The following is a 20267-nucleotide window of genomic DNA, read 5'->3' on the forward strand; positions in this document are numbered from 1 at the left end:
AGTCCGGAGAGGCAAACTGATGATGTTGGAGGGCACTGGTGTGTCTGTACAATTCCTGCTCTGTACAGGAATCATGTGGTTCATTTTCTCCCTGGTCACTGTCTCTTGGTGTTGATGAAGGATAAAGTCTCTGTGTAGATAATACCAGTCTTGGGTCTGTTGCAGGTGAGGCGGCCTGGGATCCTCCGATATTTGGCATTGGTAGTGACGTCCCCTCTGCAGATCCTAAACCCTTGAATGAAGCTAGGAGAATAAATATATGGTGTAAATCTTCAACCCCAATACAATTACAGTGCTAGTATGAACACTGCATTAACTTCACTTTCATTCAGACTCATCTATACCACTTAATCAATAAACAAGCGTGTGTCTTGAGATTATGTAGAGGATTTCTAAGATTTATTTCTTCTGATTTGTCTAATACTTATAAACTTCACTCATTACATTTTTAAGTTAGCTTTTGGATTGTCTGCATTCTCACTTCTGTCCAGCAGGGGACGCTTGAGGCTCTTCAGACAGAAAGACAAAGGGACCAGGTTTTTTTTTTTTAAATTCTTTGTGGTTGTCATGGTGACTGCAGGCGTTATGCCCAAACATGCTTGCATAGTCTGACTTTTGGTTAAAAGAACGAAAATGGAAATGCAATGAGATAAATAAAGATGGCATATAATTACTGGCACATTGCTCTTTTAAGTTGTTGAGGCACTCTCTGACTGAGTAGCACAAAGGCGGATTTTGTCATGAGTGCAGTGCTTATAAGTTAAATTAATGATAAGTTAAACCATTTGTTTGTCTGCTATGGACAATCTATTTACTCTTATCTATCTATCTTCTATGGGGTATATTTATCAAACAGTGAAGTTAATAGTGAAGTTCCGCCACTAGAGTGAAATTCCGCCACTTCCCATTCATTTCTATGGGGTTTTTAAAGGCGTATTTATCAAAGGGTGAAATTTCACTTTCACCCATTGATAAATACGCCTTTCAAAATCACATAGAAATGAATTGAGAGCTGCGGAATTTCACTCTAGTGGCGGAACTTCACTCTTTGATAAATTTACCCCCATATATCTTCTATCCATCATTTATCTATCTATCTATCTATCTATCTATCATCTATCTATTTTGTGTTCTATCTATCTTCTATCTCTATCTATTTATCTATCTATCGCTGTGTATCATCTATCTATCTTCTATCATCTATTTATATGTGTTCTATCTATCTCTCTACTATCTATCTATCTATCTATCCATCTATCTCTATTATCTATATATCATCTATATATCTCTCTAACATCTATCTATTATCTCTCTCTCTCGATCTATCTATCTATCATCTATCGCTCTATTGGGCTATCTATCATCTATCTCTTTCTCTCTATCTTCTGTCTATATACTCTGTTTATCTATCCCTATTCTGATCTGTTTCTAATGTATAGTCAATATATGTACTTGCTCATGGTAAAGGCTTGGACAGGCATGGATATAGACTGTAAGATTCATAACAGATCTCAATCATTTGCAGCAGGGAGATAAAATAACATTTATGGATGGCCAAGAGTGAAGTGGACAGTTGGACTAATGAACAGAATGGCATTTACTGGGCACGTACCTTGTTAGTGGAGAGAGGAGGATGTGTAGTGACTGATATCCTGCAAAAGAGAAAAGAAGGTTAAATTGGCAAGTTTATCCATCTCTCCCATTGCATGTAAGAATATTCAGCTTTATAATGAGCCTTTGCTACTACAGGACCTGTTATCCAGAATGCTAGGAACCCGGGTTTTTTTTCTGAATAATGATCTTTCTGTAATTTGGATCTCCATACCTTATGTCTACTAAAAAAATCATGTGGATATTAAATAAACCCAATAGGCTGGTTCTGCATCCAATAAGGATTAATTGTTTCTAAGTCGGGATCAAGTAGAAGGAACTGTTTCATTATTACAGTGAAAAGGATATTTTAAAAAATTTGGATAAAATGGAGCCTATGGGAGATTCTGTAATGTGGAACTTTTTGGATAACTGGTTTCCAGATAATGGATCCCATACTTGTAGCAGGATTGTACTTAGTTCCGGGGAATAGTTCTGCTGGTTAGTGTGCATAAATCCTGATGCCCCATATCTATTATAGGTTTGAAAAAGGAGAATAAATAGAAAGACAGTTTGTAATGGTTCCATTAGAGAAGCCCAAATAAGAACTTAATAACTTAGTGGAGTAGTGGTTCCATAATGCAATATCCATTGTTATATGGTGGAAGAGGAATCCTTATAAACTATATTGGGATAAGCAAATAAAGACCAGTGCTGTGTTATGGGGTTATCAGGTACCTGGAATCCCATTAAGGCAAAAACCAGCAGATGCCCTCATTAGAATCCACATCTTATCCTTGAAAATATTGTGTACAGGTATGGTGACCGTTACCCAGAATGCTCGGGACCTGAGGTTTTCTGGATAATGGATCTTTCCGTAATTTAGATCTTCACTCCTTAAATCGACTAGAAAATCATGTAAACGTTAAATAAACCCAATAGTCTGGTTTTGCTTCCAATAAGGATTAATTAAAAAATGGGATTATTTATATAAAAAATCTTCTATGGAAGATGGCCTTTCCGTAATTTAGAGCTTTCTGGATAACGGGTTTTCTGGATAATGGATCCCAAAGATTGCATAGTGTAGTTCTTGGTAAAGTGGATTTACTTTTGAAAAATATTTGTCACTTGTTTGATCTTTGTGGGTTGATTGTACAGGAATCGGATCCGTTATGCGGAAACTCGTTATTCAGAAAGCTCCAAATTGCTGAAGGCCATCTCCCAGAGACTCCATTTTTCAAATTTATAAAAATGATTTACTTTTTCTCTGTAGTAATAAAACAGTACCTTGTATTGCATCCAAACTAAGATTGGATCAAAACCAGTCTATTGGGTTTGTTTTATGTTTCCATGATTTTCTAGTAGATTTAAGGTATGAAAATACAAATTATGAAAAGATCCGGAAAGCCCCAGGTCCCAAGCATTCTGGATAACAGGTCCCATACCTGTACTTCATTTAAAGGATTATATATGATTGCAAAATTAGTAATAACATTAGGTGCTGCTGGTATCCCTTAAAGACATTCAGTTTCAAAGAGCTGTACCGCTGTCAGTCAGTAGGTGGTGCTGTAGGCAGTTATTCTGGTATATTGTTGAGCAAATGACACAATGAGGCACAATCCTCTTTTGACTATTATACAATTCTTATGTTATGTGAATGGCAGCAGTAGTGATACCAGTGGAAAGCTAATAACTGGATGTGAAAGGTGGTTGCTGTTTAATATCTGATATTAAGGATAAGCAGACTCTGACTGTTAGTACTGCAAACTCATTTTATTCTCCATTAAATGGCATCATACCAAGTCATCTGTGGACTCGTCATGTGTCAGGTCCTCTACTTCATCTCCGTTAAGGGGATCGTCGTTATTCGTGTCCCCGGCCTCCGACGTGCTGTCGTCCTGGGAGAATTCACTTCGGCTGCAGTCTGACTTCTTTCTGGCTGTTATGGCTGGAATTATAGGGCAAAATGGAGGTAAGTAACAACAGGCCAACTGCACGCTCACCTGGTGTTAAGCTAAGGTGCAAAATACATGGAAGTAAAGAGGTTGATATATGGTGTAAATTAAACTCAATGTAACTACACATTCCTAATAAGAAGAGACTGAGATAGTTTGTGCCTGGATTGAGGGCCCCACCTTTCCTCACCTGTGTTCTCACTGTGTCTTCTAATGTATAAGGTTTATTTCTGTTTGCTCATATACGGCCTGATCTTTAATTTCCTTTTGTTGGCATGGTATTCTGCTTTCCAAGGTCTCCATGTACTGTATGTTCTCATCTTCAGATTCCATCGTCCCAGCAATATAGTCTACAGCTGCTACAGCTGCTACCTCTTGGGTCCCTCTATGGTCAGATCTTCATCTCCCCCCAAGTATTACTCTACTTTCCAGCTTCTCACTATTGGCTCCCAGAATGGTCTGATCTCCAGCATCTTACTCTTTGTTCCTGGAATGGTCTGATCTTCAGTTTTCCTTTTTCACCTTGTATAGTCTACAATCCAGCTCTTCCAACTTCTCACCCTTAGCTCCCAGTATTGTGTAATTTTCAGCTTGTCTTCTTCCCCCAGTTTAGTCAACTCTCCAGCTTCTTACTCTTTGTTCCTGGAATGGTCTGATCTTCATTTTTCCCTTTTCACCTTGTTTAGTCTACTCTCCAGCTTCAACCTATTGGGTCTGTCTATGGTCAGATCTTGGGCTTCCCCTCCCTTCCCCCACCCCATTACAATCTACTCTTAAACTTCTCACTTCTGGTTCCCAGAATGGTCTGGTCTGATCTGCAGCTTTCACAATATTGCCAATATAGTCTACTCTCCAGATCTTCCAACTTCTCACCTTAGTTCCCAATATAGTGTACTTTTCAGCTTCCCTTCTTCCCCCAGTTTAGTCTTCTCTCCAACTTCTTACTCCAGCTTCATTGCTCCTGGAATGGTCTCGGTCTGATTTTCAGTTTTCCCTTTTCTCATAGTATGGACTACTATCCAGCTTCAACCTCTTTAGTCTGTCTATGGTCAGCTCTTAGGCTTCGTCCACCCCAGTATAATCTACTCTTGAGCTTCTTTCTTCTGGTTCCCAGAATGGTCTGATCCGCAGTTTTCCCTTTACCAACAGTATAATCTACTCTTCAGCTTCACCCTTTTGGGCATGCTTATGGTCTTATCTTCAGTTTCTCCAGCTCCTCTCCCTTAGCTTCCAGTATAAATTGATATTCAGCTTGCCAGTTCCCCGTTTTAGTTTCCAACCTCTCACTCCAGTATGGTCTGATCTTCAACATCTCCCTCAGCTCCCAGTATTAACCTGCTCTCCAGCTTTCCTTTTTTCAGCAGCCTGTCCCAGTATAGGAAACTATTTCCCTTAACCTCCTTTCTCCACTATTTGTGCCTAAATGAAGCACCACCACTAACCTGTGCAGGGTTTTTGTTCATCTGTTATCTGTTCCAACCTCCCCAGCAGAGCATCAATGTTTGTTTTAATCTGCGTGAGTTCAGATTTTATCGTTTGGATTTCATTGCGTCTTACTGGGTCAAAAAAAGAAAAGAGAAAAGAAACAGGTTGTTACAGTCATTGCAAATGATCCCCACCCACTGTTTTCACCCAGTGTGGCACAGAAAACAAACATCATACTTTAAGTTTATTTAAAAAAATAATTTAAACATTAAATAAGCCTGATTAGCCTCCAATAAGGGTTCATTATATCAGTTAGGATCAAGTACAAGGTACTGTTTTATTGCAGACAAAAAGATTTTAAGAATCTTAATTATTTGATTAAAATGGAGTCTATGGGAGATGGCTTTTCTGTAATTTGGATAATGGGTTTCCGGATAATGGATCCTATACCTGTATTACATTCTTAAAGCAACACTGCACGATAAAAACATTTTTCAAGCTATTAATGCAAGAGGATCCTTTAGTCCTGACTCCAAGTGGAGACAACCCTTCTGATATCTGATTACAGTGTAATATCAGCAAGCCAATTGCATAGGAATCTCCTTATTTTTGATGAGCTAGTGCTGGAAGGCAGGCTATTCACTGGAGCATCCAATATTATATGGTGACTACTCACATTTCAGTCGGGCCGCACTCCCTGTGATAGCTGCAGATCTTGCAAGAAGTTTTACGGGAAGGGCAGATTTAACTCTTCGTACCAGTGGAACAGTCACTCGTGGACGTTTAACAGGGACAGTACGAGGGACAGGAGAGACCCTACCACGATACTCAAGCAGCCTAAAGATAGACAGAGCGAGAAAGAATAAGGTTTTTTATTTAACAACTGCTACCCCTATTCTGTAACAGGCAAAGTTTTATAAATCTGTGTTAAAGGGGACCCGTCACCCGAAAAAAATCCTATTTTATCACATTAGTCAAGCAAAATGCAATTTTAATTACACAATATAAATAATCTGAATCTTGTTTCCTTCAGTCTGGGAATTCATAATGATAGCAAACAGGCAGCAGCCATTTTGTGGACACTGTTATTAAGACAAGCCTTGCATCATCTCAGAACCTTGTTTGTGCAGTAGAATGTCCATCCCCATGCCCTGGCTACAGATTTAAATGGTAAAGAGAACAGGGGAATATGTGGAGAGCAGTGACATCTAGGAAGTGCCCATGGCATAGAGGAGCGGCAGACAATATTTGATTGACAGCTGAGATTTTTAAATGAGCTTACAACAGCTATGAATGCTTTAATAAAACATAGAAATTGGATTTCATGTTTAATTTGAAAAGAGCTTTTACTATACAGATTTTTGTGTCTGGGTGACAGGTCCACTTTAAAACCCAGGTTGTGTGCTGATACAGCCTGTAGGGGGTGCTGTGGTTCTGTTTGATCCAAGCCAAAAGCCTCCTGTTGGGATCTTGGCTTATACACAGGCAGGCACAGCAGGTGTTAAAGGAATGTTTGGGCCTAATATCAGCTAAAAATACTTGGAGATAAATTCACGTTATTTCTTGCCTTAGTCTAATCAATACACCCGTATCAGAATGCACCAGAACATTCCCACTCTTGCTGGGCTACTGAATGTGGGATGAGTCTGCTCTATTGTTTTAACCCCCTTAATTCTAAGTTTTTCGACTGCATAAGGAACAACATGTGTTTGATTCTCCCAAGCAATAAATCTGAGGGTTCCATATGGTTTTCCCCCTCCTCACCTGCACTTATTCCAGCTCGGTTTTCAATAGATGGCTGAGGGTGCAATATCTAGTTGGAAAGTGTCAGAGCTGCAGGTTCCTTAGGATGATGGATGAGAGACGGCAGACATCTGGCCAACTACTGGAACCAACCCCATTAAGCAGGATGGAAATACACTCATTTCTTTTGTCTCTATCCATTTATGTTCTCTATCTTTCTGTCCTTCTGTACATGTTTCACACAGTGCAGTACCATAGGTATAAGCCTTCCATGGGCACTGACCACAAGGCTCTACTGGTCTCCAAAACTATATACCAGTGTTATTAATAGGGATGACCTTTAAAGCCGATAGAAAGGCCAGTATGTGTCTCTCTGTGCACTTAAATTGACATCAATATAAGACACTGTAATAAAAGGAGTTTTCCTAGGTTTGGTGACCTATAACAGCCAATCAGACATTTATTTTCAACAGCTGACCAATGCTGATGGGTTGCTATGGATTGTAAGACCAGCAGCAAACTGCCCCCTTTTATTATGTTACATAATAATTGGTACTCGTTATATTATATATATGTGTGTGTGGGTGTATATTTATAAAGAAACACATATATATATTACTGTATATATTTATATGGAAAAATGAAACCTTTCCCCCCACCCCTGCTGTAAAATGCACTCATACAAACATTCATTTGTAGCAATATGGAGATATATGCATAACAATCAATATCAGAGTATGTAAATGAAGACTCGTGCTGTTAGGTTGGTTGGAATAAGCAAGCTCATTAACTCCAGCCCCCCTGCCTGGTTGCCAGACAGTGGGGAGATGTGATTGCAATACCACAATCCTCTAATTCTCCCCCCATCTCCAGATCCAATTCCAATCACACACACACAGACAAAAGAATAAAATCAGGTCATGGAGGGTCCTTGCAGTGCTATTCACCTCTCGTAGAAGTCATCCCTGCAATAGTCAAAGTCGAAGTCGTAACCACTGTAAAGACAACAGAAGGATGGCTTAGATCAGGGGTGGCCAAAAGGTATATCGAGATCTACCAGTAGACCTTTAGCTGGTGATCAGTAGATCTCAAGACATTGTCAGCAAACAGCTTGTCTAAATAACACTCCTATTTCCTGCTTTTCATTCAGATAATTATTACGTAAAGGTTACATAAGAAATAGTTGTTTGTTAAACATAACAATATAAATTCTCTCATCGATCAATATAAAATTAAGTAATATTTTCCATGGAACAGAATGCTAACAAAGCTTTTATGGATGTAGATCATAATGGGACAACATTACTAATGCAAGGTCTACTTTTAGTTAAGTATGGGCACTTCTGGCTCAGATTATGGTGTAAGTATGAAAGTTTACAGTTGGATTTGAAGGACACTGTGTGGAAGTCAATTTCCAGGAGAGAGTAGAGATCAGGCCTATAGGAAGCTTGTTTATGGTATAGGCCAGGCCTGAATCCACCCTACACTAGGCCTAGGAATGGTCTCCTCAATGGGTGTTAATGTCAATGTGACCAGACAGTGGAGTTTAAAAGTCTTACTCCAACACTAAGAAACGTGCTTCTCTAACTATACAAAACAAAGTTTCACTGTGGACCCTCTTCGCCATTATTTCTATTTATTATATTTCTATATTGTTGTTGTCCTTATGATATGTTCAGAGTTTTCAGTAGGGGTGAAGCCTGGTGACAGTTTAGGTAAAGCATGGAAGCCAATACTCCTTTTCCCCTCATTCCATTTCATAAAAGAATTGATGGTTCAGACAATAGAATGGGAAAATGCTGGCACTAATGTCCAGTAAGTGAGTGAAACCTGGGCAATTCATTGGCAGTAAATTTGTGATATTGGCACTGGTGACAACCCTGACAGTCCAAGGTCTTTAAGATGTACAGTCCTAGGAAAACTGTGTTGACCCTAAAGAGCTGGGTTTTTTACAGTGCTGCTTTAATAAATTCATATCAGATATGGCTGAACTCTTAGGGAGTCGTTTATTCACATTTGGATTTTTAGAGCTAAAAACCATTACTTTGAAGAATGCTTTTTAAAGAACCCCCCCCCCCCCACACAAATTTCCGATATTTATTACGCAAAAAAACTCTTATGTAAAATGTCTGCATCTGAAAGCTTGTGAGTTCATGTAGCAGCCAATGGGAGTTGTCCTAGCCAAAATGTAAACTATTTTTCCGTATGGGTATTTCAACATTTTTATGGGGAGTTTGTGAACCCATTAAAAATTATTACGAATTTGAAGTATTCATATTTTTTTCCATGGTTTTAATTGATCGCGTTAATGGATAGGGTAACTAACGATTATTGATAAATAGGCCTCCCACTCCTTGTCTGCTCTCTCTCTCTATATATATATAGCTACTCTCTCTCTCTATACTGTATATATCTACTCTATCTATATATATCTATGCATTTATTACTTTTATGTTTAGGTATGGTTGATCGAGCCTGTGTGGGCCTCTTGATTAGCTTGTTATGTTTTCTGTATGTTGATGGCTTTTGGGAATGATAACGCGCCTCCCATTCCCAACCCACTGAGAAGCCTCATTGATTTTTGTGATGTATCTCTTACATTTGTCCTAAATATTTGCATTTACATTCATTAATGCAAAAAAACATGGAATATTTGGCTGTAAAATAAATCACAGAAAAATAAAAAGGTCCCGGTCCCTGGGCACAGTTTTTAACCAATCTCCTTTCAGCGCCTTTCTCATTTCTACTGAAAGCGATGAGATTTTATGACTTAATGGAATTATTTTTTTTTTCCTTTGCAGTGAGCTCATGATAAATCCTTAATATGTGAAATCCAATAATTATTTTAATTGCTTTTGAAATTACTGAACACGGCTACCAATTTTATCTATACTTTTGCCCTTTCTAATTGGCTTTGAAGATAATTAAGGCCTTTCCTTCTTGCGTGGCCTGCTGTAATGTTTTATATCAGTATACCCGCTCGGCTCGGAAAATCTCTCCTTATCAACGTGCCTTTAAAATTTTAATCTCGCCATTTACTGAGAGACTGAGAAATCAATCTGCCGTGTTCATTTGCAATAGAACGACTATATATATTTTTTGGTTTTAGTGCTGGGTGACTTGAATCGCTGTAATTTGCAGCATAAATAGTTTAGAATGACTGTTTCTTTTAATGTCCTTGTTATTTTCCCGTGACTTTCCGCTGGTCAGGGAGGAAAGGGAACATTAAAAGGAAAAGTTATGAATCTAGAAATCAATATTTTATATGACTTTTCCACATGGTGTAAAACAAGAGTGTCTGTGATGTGCTAAGACCAAAGCATATTTAGTGCTCAGTAAAAGCAAGCATTATGCCATTTTTATGTAAATATGGCCACTAGAGATCATTGGGAGCTCTACATTACTGTTGCACCTGTGGGCCCTAGTCCTTGGCCATGCCCTTCCTGGCTTTCATTTCTATACATGCATTTGCCTCACCCCACCCAATTACCTTAGAGATGGGTGAGTTGAGGAGCAGGGCCTCCACCAGAGGTTACAGGGGGTACTGTAGTAAGGGGCTCTGTGGCAAAGTAGGCCCCAAGAGACATAAAACATAATTCCAGGGTTGCAAAGGCAGCATGGAATATGGCAAGGTGGGTGTGGGATCATGGCCTCGGTTTTGACATAATGGGTTATGAATTGGGTGGGTCAAGGGAGTGGTCATGCACACACGGCCATTTTCCATTGGAGACCCCTTGTACTTTTTGGCATGGCCTTCCCTCCAGTGGCTCCAGTAGCCAGTTAGGTCTAGATTTGCCACCTGTCTGGTTTTGACCCAGACAGCATGGATTTCATAAGGACTGTCTAGGTAAAAACCACCTTTTCAGATTTCCAAAATAGGAAATCTGGACAGGACATCAGCCATTGGCTGCGCATAGCCTTGCCCCCTGATGGGAGAGGCACACCCATAATTTCACCTGCGACATCACCCGCCACCTGAATCAACTTCATGAATATGAAAGCGGGCAACCCTAATTCGTTCCTCCTGGAGAAGGGCCCTGCAAACAGATATGGGCAAGATATAAGGCAAGATCACCAACAGTGGGGGACCTGGGTAATAAAATTGGTGATGCCAACAGAGTGGCTGCTGCACATGAAGCTTCTGAAATAGTTTGGTAGAGTTTAGCTTGTGGATTAGTTTGGTGCTCCCAAACCATCCTACCCAAATACAGAGCTGTCTAATTATTTCTAGTGCTGGAGTGCTGGGAATTTATATTTATATTTGGTAAGGAAAAGGAAAACTGATTTCTATTTTCTAAGGAGACATGGGAAATATTTCTGGGACCCCACTGGGGCTAATCGACATATACAGGTAACCTTTTTAAATTCTAATGATACAATAAACCCCCCCTATCTGTCCCCGAAGCTTACCTGTACAGTGCAGCCGCAGCTCGCTTCAGCCCTTTGGATCTGTTGGGCTTTGGTTCCCCAGCCATGTTAATGTCTATCAGAGAAAGGAAAACCATGATATTTATAGTTCAATAAGTCGGCTTGATGGAAATGTGAATTATTTATGGTTTTTATTCCCCATGTAGTTTAAAGAAATCGCAGGCTGGTGACTGGTGAAAGCAACTAAAGCAAACTAAAGCAAACACAACTACACAAAATGATAAGGATTGTTTGTATAAATTGCCATTTTAAAGAAAGGTTTGTATATTTAACTTCTATTGTGTAATTTTTAAAAGGTTTTTTTCTGTCTTAGAGTGAGTTCAGGGATCTTAGGCTTTAAGATTAAGGCAAGGCCTTCCACTGTATTTTTTTCAGAATTTTTGCCTTTGCCACTTGCAAGTTTAGGAAGACACCGGGAGCTTAGGGAGCTAAATGCGTGGCTCAGGTCTTGGTGTAGAAAGGATGGGATTGGCTTCCTAGAGGACTGGGCTGAATTTTCCTTGGGGTACAACCTATATAGTCTTGATGGATTGCACCTAAATATAAGGGGGTCCTCTGTCCTGGGGGAAGGAATGCCTAAGAGGTTGCAAGCGGGGGAGGGTGGGTGAGCTAGAGTTTTATGGGGAAGCTAGGGTAGACTAGGCAGTGGGATTAATAAAGGGTCATGGGGGAGGAGTGAGGGGGTGTACAGTTTACCAGCTAGGGAGATGCCTATTACAAGGAAAACAGGAGCAGAGAACTGAACCTGATTAGGGTGAGACCGGCTAAAAGGAGCCAAAAAGCCCTTCATGTGCAAGATGTGACATATGCAAAGCACTGCCTTAAAGGAGAAGGAAAGTCTTCTTGAACTTAGGGGGCCAAATGTTAGGCACCCCAAAGTGATTGTATATATTTACCTGAAACCCCCGGCCGGTGCTCCTATCAGCAGAAAACTGCACCAGCCCGGGGTTATTCCAGTGAGCACCACAGAACGATCTTCATCCGTCTTCCTCTTTCTTCGCGCGGCTGCGCATGCATAGTAGAACGAAAAGCCGAACTTTAACTAAAAAGTCAGCTACTTCGTTCTGCGGCGCATGCGTCTGACCCGGGAAATTTGAAAAAAGAAGAAGCCAGAAGAGGATTGCTCCGTGGTGCTCACTGGAATAACCCCGGGCTGGTGCAGTTTTCTGCTGATAGGAGCACTGGCCCAGGGTTTCAGGTAAGTAAATACAATCACTTGGGGGTGCCTAAACATTTGGCACCCCCAAGTGCAAGACGACTTTCCTATTCCTTTAATACCAAAAATGATCGTGTGACTCTCACATAAGGCATTATGGGCGGAGACATGCAAAGGAACTATTAGGCTGTATCTGTGCTATAAAACCAGCGGTTCTGGATGCATAGTTGGCCGAAGGGACATAAAGGAGTGATTTGCATGTCTCCAGCCATAATGCCTTTTATGAGAGTCAAACTCTTCATTTTTTGGTATTAAAGCAGTGTTATGTACTGTATATAGCACAGGGCAAGTAAATACCTTCTGTTTTCAGAAGGCTTTAGGGCAGAGATTAGGGCAGAGACATACGGTCAGATTCGGGGAGATTAGTCGCCCGGCGACAAATCTCCTCTTCTTTGGGGTGACTAATCTCCCTGCATGGCCTTCCTCAGCCTTCCCGCTGGCTAGAATGAAAATCTCTGGCGGGATGGCAATTGGATTGCTTTGTTCTCCTAACTCGCCCGAAGTTTCCTCGTGAGGCGTGAGGGAAGGCAGAGGAAGGCAGTTTGGGGGAAATTAGTAGCCCCGAAGAAGAGGAGATTTGTCGCTGGGCGACTAATCTCCCCGAATCTGGCCATGTGTCTCTGCCTTTACACTGCAAGGAAAACAGGCTAATGCTTCTTTAAGAACAAATTCTCCATTAGGTAATGTAAATATCAAATGTAAGAAAGAAGTAGTAACCTCCGATGTTTGTTGGCAAATGCACAGAGTTGGACAGGTAAAATGAGAGAGCTAGAGTTAATTGCATGTGAAGAAAAATATTATATAATTGGTATAACTGAGACCTGGTTTGATGAAAAATGTGACTGGGCTGTGAACTAAAATGACTACACCCATTTTAGGAGGGACAGATGGATTAAAAAGGGTGGTGGAGTTTTTGTAAAGCCTGAATTAAAGCCATGCAAAGTAGTAATGGATGGCACTGGGGAGGGGTGGAATCCCTCTTGGTAGAGATTTCAACTGCACAAAAGGTAACAAAGAAAATTATTTGGTGTATGCTCCAAACCACCTCTTATAAGTGACGTGAATGAAGCCCAGCTACTTTTACAAATTGAGGCGAGTTATTATGGGTGACTTCAATTATCTAGAAATGGACTAGGGTAATGAGGTTGCCAATGGGGGGCAGTTGGTTGATGAGAACCTAGAAAAAGCAGAGATTCTGAACTGTTATTTTTTGTCTGTATACACAACTGAGGAACCTACTAGTCCCAATTCTAGTAATAGAACTAATGATGCATTGTTCACACAAGAGGAAATTCAGAGTAGTTGTAAGTTAGGTTAAAAAAAGACACACGTCAATCAAGTTCAACCTTTTAACTCTATTTTAACCTGCCTAACTTTAAAAGAGACTAGAACATGTAAACATAAACAAAGGTCCGGTATCAGATAGTATTCATCCCACGGTAATAAACGAGCTTACCTCTGTGATCGCCAAACCTCTTTACTTAATTTTTCAGAATTCATTGAGGTCTGGCAGGGTTCCAAGAGACTACCGAATTGCTAATGTGGTGCCGCTATTCATAAAGGGAACCTAGCCTCAGCCTCAAAACTATAGTCTGGTTAGTTTAACGTCCGTGGTAGGTAAACTTTTGGAAGGGGTATGAAGGGATAAGATACTTGGCTCCATTGCAAATAGTAATACTGTGAGTTTGTACCAGCATGGATTTATGCATAATAGATCTTGCCAGACTAATTTAATTGCCTTTTATGAGAAGGTGAGCAGGGACATCAACTCTGTGATGGCAGTGGATGTGATCTACTTAGACTTTGCTAAAGCTTTTGATACAGTGCCACACAGAAACTTAATTAAAAGATAGACTAGAGAGAATGGTGGTAAATGGAACATATTCTAATTGGACCAATGTTGTAAGTGAAGTACCGCAGGGCTCTGTACTAGGTCCTTTGCTTTTTAACTTGTTTATTAATGACCTGGAGGTGGGAATTAAAAGTACCATTTCTATTTTTGCAGATGATACTAAATTGTGCAGAACTATAGGTTCCATGCAGGATGCTGCCACTTTGCAGAGTGATTTGTCTAAATTGGAAAACTGGGCAGCAAACTGGAAAATGAGGTTCAATGTTGATAAATGTAAGGTTATGCACTTTGGCAAAAATAATATAAATAAGTTATACACTAAATGGCAGTGTGTTCGGAGTTTCCTTAAATAAGAAGGATCCAGGGTTTTTTGTAGATAACAACAAGTTGTCTAATTCTGGGCAGTGTCATTCTATGGCTACTACAGCAAATAAAGTTCTGTCTTGCATAAAAAAGGGCATTAACTCTAGGGATAAAAACATAATTATGCCTCTTTATACTGTAGGTCCCTGGTGAGGCCTCATCTGGAGTATGCAGTGCAGTTTTGGACTCCAGTCCTTAAGAGGGTTATAAATGAGCTGGAGAAAGTGCAGAGACTAAGTGCAACTAAACTGGTTAGAGGGATGGAAGACTTAAATTATGAGGGTAGACTGTCAAGGTTGGGGTTGTTTTCTCTGGAAAAAAGGTGCTTGCGAGGGGACATGATTACACTTTACAAGTACATTAGAGGACATTATAGACAAATAGCAGGAGACGTTTTTACCCATAAAGAGGATCACTGCACCAGAGGCCTCCCCTTCTGGGTAGAGGAAAAGAACTTTCATTTGAAGCAACTTAGGGGGTTCTTCACAGTGAGGACAGTGAGGTTGGGGAATGCACTGCCGGGTGATGTTGTGATAGATGATTCTGTTAATGCCTTTAAAGGAGAACTACACCCCCATGTTGATAATTCCCCACTGTCCCCCCTCCGCTGGCCCCCCTCCCTGCATCCCCCCTGCACAATCCCCACAGGGGGAGACAGGGAAGGGGGCCAGTGGGGATTTATCACCATTGGGGGTTTAGTTCTCCTTTAAGAGGGGCTTGAATGATTTCTTGGACAAGCATAATATCCAAGGCTATTGTGATACTAAAATCTACAATTAACATAGATATGGGTAGATATAGTTTATGTGAGTGTATGGATGGATGCTTGGTTTCATTTGGAGGGGTTGAACTTGATGGACTTTGGTCTTTTCAACCCAAATTAACAATGCAACTATGTTAACTATGTAACACCAAAAATGCTCAGTATGTAATAACACAATCGACGCTGTTATTGCAGGGGGGCGTGATACTCATTTTGGTACTTAGGGCCCATACACTTCTAGTTACACCACTGCTGCCTATCACAACTGCCATAGACAATGGTGGGTGAATAACATGCCCTTTCTGTATGCCTGTATCAATACATATATATTTAAGCTGCCATACTAGAGATATGAATATGTCTTCTATTAATATTTGTATGTATAAATGAATTGGAGCTGCTGTATTGGTTGACTTAGACTCACAGCTAGCCATAGCAGCAGCTCCATTTATTTATGACCCTAATGGTCCTGTTCAGCTCTATTTCTGCTAAGCAAAGTCAGAATGGCTTCTCCCAATCATATGCTTAATAAACTATGCAGAGAAGTAATGTTCTGTACAAAAAGCTATGTCCATATACAAAAGGGCAGATTCTTCATCTAAAATACAGGATTTTCTTTGGCTGCAGTGGCTCTGCATAAGACACGTCCATCATTTGTAGGTATAAATTGTTGGCCCTTTTTTTTTTCTGAACGTATATTTCTGTCGTGACCTTGTTTCAGCCCTTGTGATGTACGAGCAGTCGTTTGCTCCATCCACAAATGCACAAATCATGGCGTAGAGCTGACAGGCAATTCTACAGTACTAATCTGCGTCTAGCCAGCCCTGGGAAAACCCACTGCATATTATTCTGGGTACTTTCAGACCAGAAAGGCGCAAGCAGCAGGGACGATGGAACAGATTTAAAGTGTCCACATGAGATGATTCACTGATATACTCTCAAGTCCAGCAGAAGACTCTGGAGAGTTTAATGGTTGTCTCTGGTCTAGTCGTGTATATATGAATCAAAGCTACGTTGAGGCGGTCTTAAAGAGTCCCCCACTATAAAATAAATGGTGATAAGTTCCTCCATACCAGAAGAGGAGTAACCTTCTCATGGAATTGACAATCACTGCTACATGTTCCTCTCATTCAGTAGTTGTCTGACTTCTTGGTTCAAGCCCCCCCTTGGAGGTTCAGTCTTTGTTCCGTGCCTACTATTATAAAGTACTATTATAGATATAGGAAAACCTATTTAGTTGGACTTTCTGGGGTATCTAGGGCCAATAGCATTATACCCAATTCTTATGCTAACTGACCTTCTAGCTGGGATTTCAGGGGAACATTGGTGAGACAATAATCATTATACCCAAATCTTATCCTACCTTTCCTTCAAGCTTGAGCTAACCTGCCTTGCTACTGGTCAGATAGTGGTCTCTTTTACTTACCCAGTGTCTGCCCAGCAAGTACACGTCCATTCTCTCCAATCACTGCCCCCCGCGCGTTCCTCTGATTCATATACTGTACGAAAGCATATCCTTTGTGCACGGAGCAGCCCACCACTCGGCCATATTTGGAGAAGATGGACTCCACGTCACTTTTCTTCACCACAGCTGTGTTTAGGTTCCCAATGAAAACTCTGGAGTTCAAGGACTTTGGGTCATTTTTGTTTGTAATGTTGCTGGTTGAGGTTTTCAGGGACATCTTCCCCCTGGGAACAGATAGAAAATTGGTTAGATATGATTTACTTGTGCCCTCCCCAACATAACTATGTCCCTGCTGCAAACAGCCCGTTCTGCTGTTGTCTTCTGCTTCTCTCATCTTATTTTTGTATATAAAGCATGAAATTCATAAGATGGGGGGAGGGAATAGGAGGAGGGGGGGCACCTGCCCCTCTGGAGTTTTCCCCACAAACAGGGTCTCCCTATCGATTGTTGATTCTGTTCCTGTTTACCAGTCCTGTTTAGAAGCAGAAAACTCTTTCGTATATCATTCGTAATGAATGAGTTGGCCTTTATATTGGTTCCAACTGGGACAGCCACTTAAGTGAACTCTCCCTGCTGAGAAGAGTTTTGTGTGTTGTAAAAAAATGTATTGGATAATGTTTGTATGTGATATTGCTATTAGCAGAGAATTACTGAGATATATCTGTGTATAATGGAAATAGGCTTACCAAACTGTAAATGGAATTATTTTGTTTTTTCCTGCACCCAAAGTAACCCAAACCCAAAGTATTGGCTTCGCCAATAAATTCTACAAATCATCCAGCATTACCTTAGTAGCTGGTTATTATATACAGTCTTAGTCTGCTGATTTGGCCCCTTTATGTTGATTTTGACACTTGATTTTTGCACTTCGTGTTGATATTCATGGTGCCGTTTGGTGCATTTGTTGTCCCGGTGCAGCCGTGCATGTCAGTATCAAGTAGTAGCGCCTGCATTTGCCAATCGTTAATGAACAGGTGCCTCCCAATAGTTTGTATTTGTTGCTATTGCATTGTGCTGCGCAGGTGGGCTTTCCAAATGACTAACTGGCATCCGCTTGTTGCACCGGGGAATCAGTCAGGAACTCATTGTGTGTTCCTTGTATTCAATTAAAGTCAAGCCAAATAAGTAATTTAACTGGTAAAAAAAACAATACTATGTTACACAGGTCATCTAGAAAGCTCTGAATTACTGAAAAGCCATCTCTCATAGACTCAATTTTAACCAAATCATTTATAAAATAATTTTCTAACCTGCCTGATCGATTTTCTGACCAATGTCAGATGAAAAATCTTTACATGTACAATAGTTGGATGCCCACTAACCTCACGATAATTTGACGGATCTATCGGATTTCACTAAAATCGATTGTTAAGGAGAGAAAAATCTTAACGTTTATGGTGAGCTTTAAACACCAACTACACATTTACCAATGCATTTGCCTGTATAATTGGGCTTCTCAATTGTTCTGCCCCCATCCCCCCAGGTCCACCCCAATTCACCAAGTCATGCCTCCTCTCTACACCAATTTCTGCCGTCATCTTATCTAGCTTCCCCTGATCCACTCGTCTCTACTCCCAATCCCCATGCTCTTATGTCAGAACCTTTGTTATTTTTATAACCCTACCAACAGCTGGGAAGTGGCAGAGCTCAGCCCACAAGCACAGGGCCTGCACTAGATGTGATTAAGTATTGTATGTAGCACCACCCTGGACATTGAATCCTGGGTATAAAGTGGGTGGTATCTTTAATATTGTGTCAATATTCCTTTAGTAATATTCATATAATGAATTATGTCAATAGGTTTTGTGAGTAGCACATCCACCGAATGAAAAGGCGACTGATGCCGAGCTTGTGGGGGAAGTTAAAGAGAAAATGAATGATTTTACTTAAAAATGCATAAATGTTTTGATTTCTGGACGCAGCGGAAACTCAAATTGGTCATCAATTAAGAATTAAGGGGGAAAAAAATACCTTGCGTACTGACAGCTGGTTTAATGAAAAATCATTTCCTGACGAGTGGCAACGCTTTCAGAAATTTATTCGTAAAATCACCCAATTACGGAATTTTTTCCTGATGAATGGACTGCAGCTATGATTTGTTTCAAGTGCGTGGCTGACTGGCAGCATCTGGGATAATAGATGCACTTCTGTAGTCAGAACGACAGTTTAAGGGAAGATGAAAAATATCGATCAGAATAAGTGTCGAGTTGGGAAATAGTCACATGTCTGGGTGCCACTGGAAATGGTACCAAGGAACATGCTGAATGTCATTCTGGGATACCAGTCTTCAACTTGCCAGCTGTGTATCATGCTGGCCATAAGGGAGCCCTGCTTTTGTTTCAAGCCGAACCAACCAATGTGTATGGACAGGATAGAAAATGCCATATGCTGACGCACTATATTGGCCAGTTCATTGATTAATTAGCTACGTAATTCTTCTCTCTCTCACACACACATATCATCATCTTATTTTTCTAATTAATAGCTTTTCTAGATTGTTCCTTTTGAAGAGGCTAATGATCTCTTTTCGGCAATAACATGGCATCCTAACAGATGTGACACAGGTCTTGCTGCGCTCTAACTTCAAACAGGAGAGGGCACTCTCCAAATGCCATTCATTCCATGTGTGTCATCCATTAATGATCCTCCTGTTTGCTCGGTCTCTTAACAAGCTGGTAACTAAAGGATTTTAATGAGATTATTCTGATCCCTACTGAGCCACCTGAAACCTTAACATTTACAAGTGACCTGCTCCCCACCAGGCAGCTCACAATGGAATCTCATCTATCAGACATGGAATAGATAAAGCCCTTCTGGCATAGCTATAACTGCAGCCTCAATATTGATTTTAAAGGAGAAGAAAAGTCGTTTAGAACTTGGGGGTGCCAAATGTTATGCACCCCCAAGTGATTGTATTGACTTACCTGAAACCCCGGGCCGGTGCTCCTATCATCAGAAAACTGCACCAGCCTGGGGTTTTACCAGCAAGCACCATGGAGCGATCCTCTTCCGGCTTCTTCTTTCGTCAAATTTCCCTTGGCAGATGCATGCACAGTAGAATGAAAAAGTTGACTTTTTAGTTAAAGCTCGGCTTTTCACTCTAAGAAGAAGCCGGAAGAGGATCGCTCCATGGTGCTCACTGGAATAACCCCAGGCCGGTGCAGTTTTCTGCTGATAGGAGCACCGGCCGAGGTTTCAGGTAAGTCAATACAATTGCTATGGGGTGCCTAACATTTGGTGCTAAACGACTTTCCTTCTCCTAAATTGAGCTTTTCAGAATGTTCTTAAAGCTTCCTAAAGAATGGTACAATTTTTAGGTTAACCAACAAATCAGGCAAAAAAGGCAGATTCTGTATGACTAGGGCTAAGGGTGTAATAGCAGAGAGAGCAAACCCAGCAGATGCCAAGGGCCCTGTTAGTAGTCCAAAGCAATCCCTAATATCACTATCAGGGGAATGTAATAAAAG

The 20267-nt window shown here is 40.6% G+C and overlaps 1 protein-coding gene across 4 annotated transcripts in view; it reads right to left on the bottom strand.

The window, feature by feature from the left end:
• The window catches only part of raly.S (RALY heterogeneous nuclear ribonucleoprotein S homeolog), a 74483-nt gene continuing 54216 nt past the window's right edge, over positions 1-20267 (bottom strand). For all 4 annotated transcript variants that reach the window (XM_018238421.2, XM_041578530.1, XM_041578528.1 and 1 more), the window contains exons 3-10: positions 16762-17024; positions 11124-11196; positions 7661-7708; positions 5647-5807; positions 4988-5101; positions 3390-3538; positions 1613-1652; positions 1-243 (exon numbers count right to left, since the gene is read on the bottom strand). In XM_018238421.2, the coding sequence (XP_018093910.1) occupies positions 1617-1652; positions 3390-3538; positions 4988-5101; positions 5647-5807; positions 7661-7708; positions 11124-11196; positions 16762-17017 (837 nt within the window). In that variant the 5' untranslated portion in view covers positions 17018-17024 and the 3' untranslated portion in view covers positions 1-243; positions 1613-1616. The remainder of the gene's footprint in view (positions 244-1612; positions 1653-3389; positions 3539-4987; positions 5102-5646; positions 5808-7660; positions 7709-11123; positions 11197-16761; positions 17025-20267) is intronic.

Source organism: Xenopus laevis, chromosome 9_10S (genome assembly GCF_017654675.1).
Source record: "Xenopus laevis strain J_2021 chromosome 9_10S, Xenopus_laevis_v10.1, whole genome shotgun sequence".
Taxonomy (NCBI): Eukaryota; Metazoa; Chordata; class Amphibia; order Anura; family Pipidae; genus Xenopus; species Xenopus laevis.